Raw genomic sequence first — 12,096 nt, forward strand, 5'->3', positions numbered from 1 at the left:
GCAGCCAGTGGTGTGCCGCCTCTTTCTTGTTATTGGCATTAAACGAGTAAGCTCTGGGAGAAGAAAGTGTGACAGATTTATGATGCTCCAATCAAGGAGTCTAGCTAGCTGCAGTTTTGCCAAAATTTCCCTTGAACTCATTTTAATCTGGCCCCTTTGTTGCATTGCTAATCCAATTGAGAATTGTGATCAGTTTGTATTTGTGACAGTCATTGTATAAAATTTTCCCACATATTTCTGAACAGAAACCATAAAGAAAGTGATAGTTTGCCATTGATAAAAAATGTTTCTCTGAAAAGATGCACTGACATGATTTTTAAGGATGTTCGAAATATAAGCCCTGCTTAAAACATAAACCCTAGTTACAATTCATCAAAAGTCAATTTAAATAGTCCAGGAAGCTACTTAATACATTTAAATAGTAAAGTCAATTGGCAATAGAATCCTTCACCAAAGAAAGCAGACGCCCCCCCAAAAGAATTGCACTCAAAACACCCCACAAGACCCAGATAGCTCATAGTGACCCAGAACCACTAGGAAAGTGTAAGGGGCTAAAAGAGACAGAAAAGCCCTCCTTCTATAAAGCAACACTGAAGGCAGAATTATATTCAAGACATTCATGATGGAACTACGGGTTTGGTGTGTTGTGATGATGGTCCAGAATGTGTTGTAAATGTTTTATTTACTTTTGTCCAAAAAATGTTGTTCATGGAAAAAAACAAGCTATCCCCCGAAAATAAGCTCCAAGGCATCTTTTGGAGCAAAAATAAATGGAACAACCCTGCTTATTTACTGCATGATCACTTTGATCATGCTACTGAACAATCAGATTGTTGTGTGACGCTAGCTTAAACCTGCCACATAGACTGAAAGCGCTGGAAGAGAAATCATAAAGCTATTTATTATTCTATGACTATTAGGTGGCACATTTGCTCAGAAAACTGTGACTAAATAGCAGACAGCAATAAGAATATATCACATTTAATTTTTAGTGACAGCCTATTTACACCATGACATATGTTGCCTGTGTACATTCAGTAACCTGTGCTGGGTGTTACCTCTACAAATACAAAAGTGTATCCTCAGCAGACGGTCATGGTTTGTGTTTATATGTCCTATAAAGGCCTGAGGGAATATCAGTAAGTATCCAGCTAATAGCCATTGTGGAGACATAATGACATTTGATGCATTACAGAGTTATCTAGTGCTGTCTAGCAGGCTGTAATAACTGCTATAAATATATGGATGGCTCTTATTTACATCCCTGCTTTGAAAATAAGTAGCATTTCATTATCGGTTAATGTTACTGAAAAACGGTCTATAAAAATTGCAACGTATAAAAATCACAAGCACGGATTGCACAGTAGGCTGCCAGTTTATGTTCACCTGATGGGCCACTATTCACCACCTATATTACCAGGATTGAGTCACATTCATTCAAGGCCTTGAGTGGGAGATATGGAAGGACCAAATCCAGCCTATGCTTTTGAGCAAGCTGCTAGATGTTTGTAGAGGAGGTATCTCCAGCGTATGTATTAAAAAGAGACTAATCAATGAGCTTTGCATTTCTGAAGGAAAAGTTCTCACCCCTTGCTCCTTAGTTGGTTGAAGTAGCCCATTAGTTGACCATGTGATTCTCCTTACAACACAGCAAGTTCCCTTGAAAAAGTAGCTGGGTGGGGCGAGATGAGAGAATGCCGGACCGGTGCTTCTGTGCACAACTCTGCGTACAGCACAGGAGGAGGTGAACTGATAACAGCCGGGTGCTCACCAAAACTAGCCAGGTGGAGCACCCGGCTAAATGAGCCTGGGGAGAACATTGCTCTCTGCTCTGAAAGATGAGCCATAGCATGATGACTTGACCTCTATAGGGAAAAACCCTTAAAGTATGTAAATCCTCAAAAAAAAAAAACACAGAGCAGTGAATTTCTTCAGCAACTGTATGTGGAATAAAGGCTTTTCATTGTGTGCTGTGCAAGAGTTTGGTCCACTTTAAGCTTGTTACACACTTTCAGCCATTGTCACTAAACCAAATCATTCTAGGAACACTCGGTTTTATAAACACACATTCAGCTGCCTGTTATGTTTTATAGAAAGGGTGGGAGAGCATGAAGTGTGACACTGTGAGGACTATAGTAGGGTGAGAATTAGGAATCTGTCATTAATTATCCAACATGACTAATCTCTAATGTCACATTGACTGGAAATCTAATGTCTTTGGAAGAACTTGGGCAACAAAAATTGTGTGTATGTGTATAGAATACAGTGCAGCCTGCTGTCTGATTTGCCTAAATTGGTCAAAAATAAACTATAACAAACATGCCACTCAACCTAGCCTTTGTTCGTCATTTGTTTTTGTTTTTTGCCTAACCATTCTTCATTGAAAATATTTAGGGGAGTGCACTTTTTTCAAAGCAGTTTATACATCCCTTTATCTCTTGTAGGCTGATAAAAAAAACTAGTGTTTTGTTACCTTGGGTAGTCAACATCACTGTATTTTGTCAGGTCTCATGAAAAAGCACTCGAAGTTACAATACCACAGAGTCTACCATTGCTGTCCCCATTATTAACCACTTCAGGACCTTCAGAACTTCATGATTAGCACTTCAGAAAGAAAAATCTATATTCTGCCTTAGTTGCTGCGTTCACATTAGGCAATGCGGATGGCATTAGACGAGGTGCACTTGCTTCCCGAAAGCACTGCGTTGTATGGCCGTGCGTTAGGGATGCAAGCGCACCCGATTGCACGCCATCCGCATTGCCGTGCATTGCGCTGCTGATCCAATTCATTACACTGAATAGGATCAGAAATGCACTTTGGCAAAAATGCGTGCAGCAGTGCGATAGCATGTGCTCTCTATGTACGTCTGATGTTCTTGCTGATCGCATACTATACGTGCAGCCGAAATGTGCATTGCAGCGCGTATAGTGTGAATGAAAGCTTTATTGCCAACTTGATTCCTTGCCTTCATTGATTTTAACCGCAAGCATACAGCCAGTGACTTCAGAATATATTAAGTGTTCTGGCTCAGTATTTTACAAATGATAAAAGGGGAACCTGTAGTGTGAGGAATCAGATTTATTCACAAACTATGACAGATGTCGCACCCGGAATTATTTACGGCATTGGCAATAATGCAATTAGCAGACAGTTGACACATTTTGCAGACGGTAATCAACCAAGATGTATAGACAGACATAGTCATGTGGTCTAGGTTCTGTAATGCAAAGGTTAGCAGGAGGAGGAGATCTGCCTGGGGAAAGAAGGTGTTCCTGTGCCTGGAGGTTTTGGTCGGGATGATTCTGTATTGGCGACCTTATGATAGAAGGGGTGAAGTAACGACTGCCAGGTTGGGAGTGTGGTAGGTTATCCTGTTGGCCCTGGACCTCACCCTAGATGTGTGGAGTAGGTCCAATGATTGCATGGGTGACCCAATAATCCTCTTTGTATGGTTTATTACTCTTTGAAGTTTGTGCCTGTCGGTTGTGGTTACCAGATGATAATGGAGGCACAGAGGATAGATTGCAGTATTGGCAGTGTAGAAGTTGGTCAGCAGCCCCTCTGGTATTCCACATTTTTCAGTTGTCACAGGAAGAGCAACCTTTGCTGAGCCACATTCTGGGTTCTGGTAGTGTTTTACCTGCAGAATGTATTTTCACAATACTACTTGAACACCCCCCCCCCCCCCCCCCCCCCGATAATTGGCAGTTGCTTTTTAACGCAATGAAACTGGTAGTGTCTATACACCTAAGTCCATGTAAGATAACATAACTTACAAGGTACTTTATTCCAAAATGCCCCCCTCAGCTGCCTGAAAACCCTCAGACCTTATCCTTTATTGGTACCCACAGGCATTGGTGGTCATGTGATCTACAGAGCCAGAAGTTTCTTATCAGCACCTCTGCTCCCTCCAGCTGGTAGGTAGTTCTGATTAGTAGAAAACCAATGACCCCACTTTTCTTTTAAGTGTAGGGGCAGTGGAGTGGAGACAGGGATACCTACCTGGCTTTTTGTGTATCACATAGACCCAGTGTCTGCAGGTGTGAATAAGGTGGGTGCATGTATCGGGGCCTGGGGAGGGTGCTTTTGATAACTGTACTTTATAAGTGTACAGGTAGCAGATGAGTAGGGAGGCAAGACACGGAGTGATGTTCTACTGAGATTGCAGCCTTAGTACTGCTTTCCTTTGAAGAAGACCACTAATAGCAGATTGATCTGATTAGCAGCAAAATTCAACTGCCTTAAAGCCACTTTTTACCAAGCACCACCCAGTTTACTTATTTATCTGTATGTCGCATTTTGCTCTGTTTCTGGAGCCAAATCAGCTCTCTGAGCACTGAGAACTCGCACGTATCTAATGTCACCAACAGAAAGTTTGTATTTTTATTTCCTCTGACAGAGTACGGTATATTGTAGTGTCTGATGTTGTGCTGCCAGCAATGTTTGGAATGTAGCGGTAGGTCACAGTACACATTATGCAATAGGCTGTTTTTCCTCATATTAACTTGTAATCATAACTCTAAGTACATCGGGCCTAGAACAAGATATTCTTGGCTCTATGCTTAAAGATGGCCATACACTGGTCGATATGGCCAGCAGATAGACCGCTGTCCGGTCATTATATAATCAGAGAGGGATATATGCTTTATTTCCCTGCACACACTACACACAGATTTTAATTTGATTTCTGCATGAATTCTTTGAAAATCTGTGTGTTGCTGATAGGTTCCAGTCCCAGAACTCACAGCTGCTTCCTGTAGTCTGAGGTCAAGTTTAGCAAAAAATGTTCCAATGCCTTATGTGAGCTGGGCAGCAGGGAAAAATCTGATTATTAATTAGGGCACCCAATAAATAAGCCAACAGACAAATTAGATGAAATGTTTGTTCCTGATAACTATGGATGACCGCATCCCTCCAGATTCAGTGCTGCTGAAAATGCTAGCGAAAATGGAACAGAGCTTTATACCTGTATATTGAACTTTTACCTACTGTTATCCATTCCATCTGTTATTGTCTGGTAACTGAGCAACTGTGAAGGGTTGGTAAGAGTTAACTTAGCCAATAAAATAACTCTGCCACTAAAATGTCTGTTTATGAGTTTTGGTGGACATTTTGGGATGGGCAAAGTGCTAATTGATGGCGTTTGCCTATAGCTGGATGCTAGTCACCTTGGACTGGAAGCTAAGCCAAAGTGTACACTTGTTAAAGAATTCCTTAATGTAGGTACTGTAGGTACTGCTGTAGGTACCCTGTAGGTACTGCTGAAATTGTAGACAGCTTGTTCAGAAGACCTGTTTGTCAAACCAACAAAAGTTGATTTAGCTCCAACACACACGAGCAATAGAACACAGCAGTACATGCATCCAGCTACATTTGAAATTGGTCAGCAGGTGCTCGTCAGCCAATCAGGATGCACTGTCATACACCCTTTACCTGCCATGCCACATCTAGCAGCCATTAGCATTCAGGTGGGAGGCTTCAGTTGGACGCCATCGCAAGATTGCGTCGCTAGCAGGACCGCCCCGTGCAGGCATTCCTCCCACAGGGGTCCCTCCCTAACCGCTCACCTGTCCGCCATGTCCTAGAGCTGAAAGAAAACGTTTAAAAACACACGATTGGTTCACATGATGGCCAGGGGCCCCGGGCCCCTCTCACTGGCCGGGGCCCCAAGGCCAACACGCGATACCTGGAGGGGAGTGCAGGTGGGCCTGGACCTCTCACACCCAGGCTCTGGACCTCTCACATCCAGAAAACCCACCAACACTGCCTCCATACTGAATGCTAAATCCAACACACACGAGCAATAGAACACAGCAGTACATGCATCCAGCTACATTTGAAATTGGTCAGCAGGTGCTCGTCAGCCAATCAGGATGCACTGTCATACACCCTTTACCTGCCATACCACATCTAGCAGCCATTAGCATTCAGGTGGGAGGCTTCAGTTGGACGCCATCGCAAGATTGCGTCGCTAGCAGGACCGCCCCGTGCAGGCATTCCTCCCACAGGGGTCCCTCCCTAACCGCTCACCTGTCCGCCATGTCCTAGAGCTGATTTAGGTCAGGCCCTGGGGCCAAATATGGCCTGTCGAGCCATTTCTGTTGGCCCCCAAAGCTCTCTATAGTCGTTAATTCATACAGCCTGCATGCAATAGCTGCGGTGCCACATGCAGGGACCAGCAACAGTAACTGGCACTGAATAGCAGCTGCCACTGTGCTTAATGCACTTGATATTTGGGTCATTTCCCATGGAAATGTTTTGGCAAAAGGTCACAGGCATAGTGTACTTAATGGCAATCGGCAAAACTAGTGTTTAATTTCACTATTTAGGCTCCTAGCACTCTCAAGAATGGCAATATGGCCCTTGGCCTAAAAAGTTTGGGCAATACTGATAAATAACTTTTGACAAATATGTCTTCACACTGAAGTCGGACTACATCTCGTGTTTCTTTATAACACAGGTGGTACTCAGATATTTCAGCATTTAAAATGTTGGATGATGACGACAATTTGGGGAAGGAAAGGTTAAATGCACTCTGAATCCAAAGCAACAAGGCAGAATAATACAAAGTAATCAGCAAGTGTGTAACTTCAGTCAGTCAGGCCAGCACAGAGAGAGCAAGACATGAGAGGTGTCATTACTGCTGCTTTTATGAAATGGATGTTTGTGAGTAAATAATGCATTGTGGAATACATAGCTGATATCTTGCTTGTTTTTCCCTTTCCCAGGTTGCAATTCAATTGTTCATAAAGGCTGCAGAGAGAATTTTGCTCCCTGTGCAAAAGTCAAGATGAAGGTAAGTTTGGCGATTTTGTTCAGACTTGTGCAAAAGGGCACCAGATTGAGTGTTCTGTGAGCAACAGAGCAGTTATTAATGAGATATGGATTTAAAAATAGTTCAATTTTTTAAACAAATCTTTATTGCTCTACATAACATCTTTTAAAATATGCCCAGTAGCATGGGGAAAGTGTAGACACAGCTGTGTATGCAATGCATTTCTTGCTACAGAGTGCTCTAGAATGCTATGATACAATATTCTGTAGAAATAGCTGAGTTTAGTTTCCTCACGTCCGCAAGCAAATTAACATTTCTCTTTAATGGACTGTGAAACATGATTTACAATTTGCTTAGTTCTGGATAAGAGTGGGAAATGTTAGGACTTGTGTAAGGTCGTTACTACTGTCTTTAGCCATGTTTGGTACACTTTCTCTCCTGGTGACCACTCAAGATCTAATTTCAGCTGGATGCACTTTGTGTTTTGAGGTGCTTTTCTGCACACAGAACTGCATCAGATGTTGTTCATTAATTACTGTATTATTTTTATTACTGTATTATTTAATTACTGTATTATTGGTTCTACTTCATAAAGACTTGTAGTCTTTAATGTTTCTACACTAAACAAAAATGTTTTTGTAATACAGGTAGTCCCCAGTTAACGAACGAGATGGGGACTGTAGGTTCCTTCTTAACCTGAATCTGTTCTTAACCTCTTGATGACCAGCTAACGCCGATTGGCGTAAACTGGTCGTCTGCGGGTTTCCATGGAAACGGCTGCTCGAACCATGTGTCTCCGTGAACAGCCGGAGAGCCGCCGATCGCGGCTCGCCGGCAAAATGTAAACACGCGGGGAAGAAATCCCCGCTGTTTACATCATACGGCGCTGCTGCGCAGCAGCGCCGTAAGGCAGATCGGCGATCCACGGCCTCTGATTGGCTGGGGATCGCCGGCATATGATAGGCTGAAGCCTATCCTTCAATGCGCAGGACGGATATCTGTCCTGCGCAGCCCAGGGAGGGAGAGGTAGAGAGGGAGGGAGCACAGAAAATGATGCGGAGGGGGGCTTTGAAGAGCCCCCCCCCCCCGCAAAGCGCAGCAAGCTGGCGGCGATCAGACCCCCCCAGCAGGGCATCCCCCTAGTGGGGAAAAAAGGGGGGGGAAGTCTGATCGCCCTGGCATAATACTGATCTGTGCTGCGGGCTGGAGAGCCCACGCAGCACAGATCAGGCAAATCACCCCTGGTCGGCAAGTGGTTAAGTCAGAACACTATGCAATCTCTGTCCTCTGTACATCCTCTGTGTTGTCGTCGTTCTTTAAATCGATTTTCTCAAAAACTACAAGTCCAATTTAGATTTTTATTTTACTTGTTCCCATGGAAACGCAGAATCCATGCCGTTTGTATCGGCGGGTCGTTTGTAAGTCGGGCGTTCGTAAATCGGGAACTACCTGTACCATATTTGTCCCTGAACAGGCTTACCGTATTTCATTTCCTGCCAGCTCGGGAAGTAAAGAACACTGAAGTGGTTCAAATCCTTGTAAAGAACATTGAAGTGGTTCAAATCTTTTTGAAGTTCTAAACATTTTGAATTGGATTTTGGATACATTTAAGTTCTGACTGGTTGCTAATGAGAGATATCTGCTTGGCTTTCATTCAGTAGTGGGGCCCAAACTCTTGAAACTCTTACTACTGCGCTCAAGATAGAAGTTTAGGATTTTTAACTAGTTCATTGCTTGGCTTTTAATTTCCAGATTTTTTTTTTTTAAATGCAAATATTCTGTTATAATCCATTTGCATTTTTTTTCATGCTGTTTGTTAATCAGACAGTTATGTAATAGTTGCCAAAAACTGACCCTTATCTTTTACTGAGGAAAAGCAACTCATATTTCCTGCAGTAGCATTGGCCATTCAGAAAGCCAAGAGGAGAAATCAGTTGACAGTTCTGCTGCTCTCACAGCTTTCTCAGGCCACTCCCCTTTGCAGCAAGTATGCAAGCAACATAGACTCACAGCCTAGGAATTTTATCTAAACTACATTTTTCTGCTGTTAAAAATATACGGATAAAATGTATACGGTTACAGCACTCTATTCATAGTTTATGGTTAATAAAATCACGCTTATCGATTAACAAAAGGAAAAATTTACATTCAAGCGCTGGTTCAGCCAGAAGGCTCCCGGTAGCTCACGTTGTCCTGCTGAGACACTTTTTTGCTGCTGCCCAGAAAAATGTATGATGTGGTTTGTCGTCACGTTTGGAGCTGTAGGGGAGTACAATGTAACGGTAAATGCAGCCGTCTCCAGAAGCTGCATGTAGCGTCCAGGAAAACTCAGTTGACCAAGGCACTTGGCTAAACGATGGTAAACGTTGTGATAGGGACACTTCCATACATCTCAGTTACGATGCGTTGGATCTCTAGCCTTAAACACAGAGGACAATCACAGGCAACCGTCTGTCTGTATGTTGTATAGGTATTGAATACCCTTTTCTGGCTAAAATAAACTAAACCTAGGAGACATGCAGGGAGCAAGCATGTAGGCTGTCAGAAGGCTGATGTCTTGAGGCAGTGTACACTTCTTTCACATAACACATCAGCCACACCCTGGTGCTCACATGAAGTCTGCATGCTTTCAGAAGACAGCCTTCTAAACAGCCCTGTCTATCAGTACATATACAGTGTGGCAGACAATAGATGCTGTATCAGAATGAGGACATGTTGCTTCTTTTCAGCTTTCGTTGGATGCTTCAGGTTGCAGTTTGAAAGCTGGAAATATGTACCTGTACACTGATCAGGCACCTGCCCTGTCATCCCTGCTCACAGCTGATAACCTTGCTGAGTGCTGGGAGGACCACACTGGTGCCCGAATTGCACTGCACGGCTGTGTCCTCGCTTGCTTGACGCCTCTTCCCCCTCTTTAACTTCCGCTAGGACTTATTTTCTTCGCAGGGCTTATATTTCAAGCATGCTCAAAATTCAGCTAGGGCTTATTTTCAGGGTAGGTCTTATTTTCGGTGCAAGTAGACGTCCATAGCCTACACATGGCTATTTACTGCTGTGTTTAGCACGACTCATTTATTTAGATGTTTCCTTTAAATCCTCTACTCTGAGTAAGGGTTTTTTATTATGAAAAGGAGGGAGGCTGAATGAAACCCAGATTTGGTTTTGGCATCCACTGCTAGATATTGTGTGCTCTTAAAACTCAACTGATCCATTAAGTGCTGCAGAAAATAGTGTCGGTGGTAACCGAGTGAAATAAAGTAAATGTTAGTCTGTCTGCAGAGATTAACACCCAGGAACACCCAGATCCACACACTACTTTTGGTAACATTAAAGCTATTAGCAGGCTACATCAATGTTGTCTTGTTCATAGTGCAGTGAGACTGTTAGTGTGCTTATTACCCTAGTGGTGTTAAAGTTCATAAAAACAGGGCCCTCGTAGTGAATGCAATAAACTTGCAGTTTTTACATTTTGCCCTGTTATAACATATTGACCTTCTTTTCCAGGGCGTGTAATTCTGTAGCTGCGGTTCTGTGATGTACTCATAACTAACCACACTGTTTGCTGATCTCATTTTAAAAATGTATTTCTAATATGTCCTACTGCTTCTCGCCCCCTCTCTGAAAATTTTCCCTCCACACTCCTTATCTTGGTGTAGATTCTGTCAGCAATTTATAAAAGGAGTATGGGATCTTGGGCTAGCTAGGAGACCGCTTTATGCTTGGTTCACACATAAAATGTGTCCTGTCATGTTTTGACAGTTGGCATCAGTTTTGTATGTGCACATAAAAACTGTACATTCCCAGTCCAGTCAAGTAAACTTAATGGAAAATTGATGGGTAACTGACAGGACTGAACAGCACTGGACCTGAAATGTGCAGATTTATCTGTGAACCAGGCCTTACTGTAAATAAGAGTGATGCTGGGTTCACATTAGCCAGAGCAGTACTGCATCCTTATTGACAGAAGTACTGTACTACTAGTAAGGTTGGTTTGTACTCCATGGCTAACAGTCTGCTGTATAAAAAAATGTTTGCAGGTTAGATATTTCCTCAATGGACTCAAATGGCATAGAGCAATGTGAATCGATCAATCAGTCTTGTGTCCGCTGCTCGATCCTTCAAATTTCTAGGTAGTAGTGTGATGTGGGCCTGACAGTCTTGTATCTTAAAAAAAACCTGTACTGAAAAAAGTTCCCCTGGGGGGTACTCACTTCAGTAGGGGGAAGCCTCTGGACCCTATTGAGGCTTCCCCCATCGTCCTGTGTCCCACGGTGCAATATTTACCTTTTCGGGCTCCAGCGGGGGCGCTGTTGTGGCTCTTCTGACGGAGATAGGCGAAAATATCCTCAATAGGATCCGGAGGCTTCCCCCACCCGAGGTGAGTACCACCCAGGGGAGTTTTTTTCATTAAAGATTTTCTTTAAGACAAGACTATAGTCAGTAATTCATGTATACATAAAATATTTTGGCCACTTGCTAACAATTTGAATCTAAATGGTGGCTGGATAGTGTAATTAAGGGCTCTGCTTATTCAGTAAGGAGTCCTTGGACTAGACTCCCGAACACTGCTACTACCTACAGAGCACACCATAGTGGCTGCAACTCAAGAGAGAGCTTTGAGTTCGGCCAGGGGAAAAGAGCAATATAAAAGTTATTTTAATGTCTTTGTCTAAATGGTCATCATTGCTAATGATTCAATCACTGCTCAGTATATATTAAAACAGGAGTAGCATAGTGACTTGTTTTATAACTGCAATATTTCTACTACACAATACTAATACAGTAATTATTGTCTTTCAGCCACAGAAAGTTCTGCAGCCTAATGATTCCTCCTCATTACCTACAGTTGTCATGAGGAATAAAGGTGAGTGCTGTTTATTCTGACAGGATTGGAATATAAGGACTCCAGGTAAAGTTTTAATTTTTGTTTCGGGAGGATGTTTACATCATCGCAAAATTCTCAAAAAGGACACATCAAATTGGAAGGAATACATGGCATACTTACCTTATTAATCTGAGCAAAGCTAAAAGCAACACAGCAGACTATAGAAGTCTGATGTCCTTAGTAATGAATACAATATGTAGGACATTGTGAGGAATAATGATCAACCTCCCTGGCGGTATGATTATTTTCAGATTTTAGGGTCTTTTCCGAATGTTTTAGACCCTAAAACCAGGAAAAAATCATGCAGCCAGAAATCCAGCAGCAGCCCCAGCACTCACTCACCTCCCTGGGCTCCAGCGTTGCAATTTTCCCTCCGTCCTCCAGGTGGTTCTGTAAGTCGGTAGTGAGATCACTGACGGCGATCTCACCAGAGTG

At 42.9% G+C, this 12,096-nt stretch overlaps 1 protein-coding gene across 8 annotated transcripts in view; it reads left to right on the forward strand.

The window, feature by feature from the left end:
• AKAP13 (A-kinase anchoring protein 13) overlaps positions 1-12,096 on the forward strand; it is a 384,453-nt gene that overhangs the window by 329,219 nt on the left and 43,138 nt on the right. For all 8 annotated transcript variants that reach the window (XR_011030254.1, XR_011030251.1, XR_011030255.1 and 5 more), the window contains 2 exons: positions 6,730-6,797; positions 11,577-11,640. Coding sequence is in view for 1 of the 8 variants with exons in the window: in XM_068275158.1 (XP_068131259.1) it covers positions 6,730-6,797; positions 11,577-11,640 (132 nt within the window). In the remaining 7 variants the exon portion in view is untranslated. The remainder of the gene's footprint in view (positions 1-6,729; positions 6,798-11,576; positions 11,641-12,096) is intronic.

Source organism: Hyperolius riggenbachi, chromosome 3 (genome assembly GCF_040937935.1).
Source record: "Hyperolius riggenbachi isolate aHypRig1 chromosome 3, aHypRig1.pri, whole genome shotgun sequence".
Taxonomy (NCBI): Eukaryota; Metazoa; Chordata; class Amphibia; order Anura; family Hyperoliidae; genus Hyperolius; species Hyperolius riggenbachi.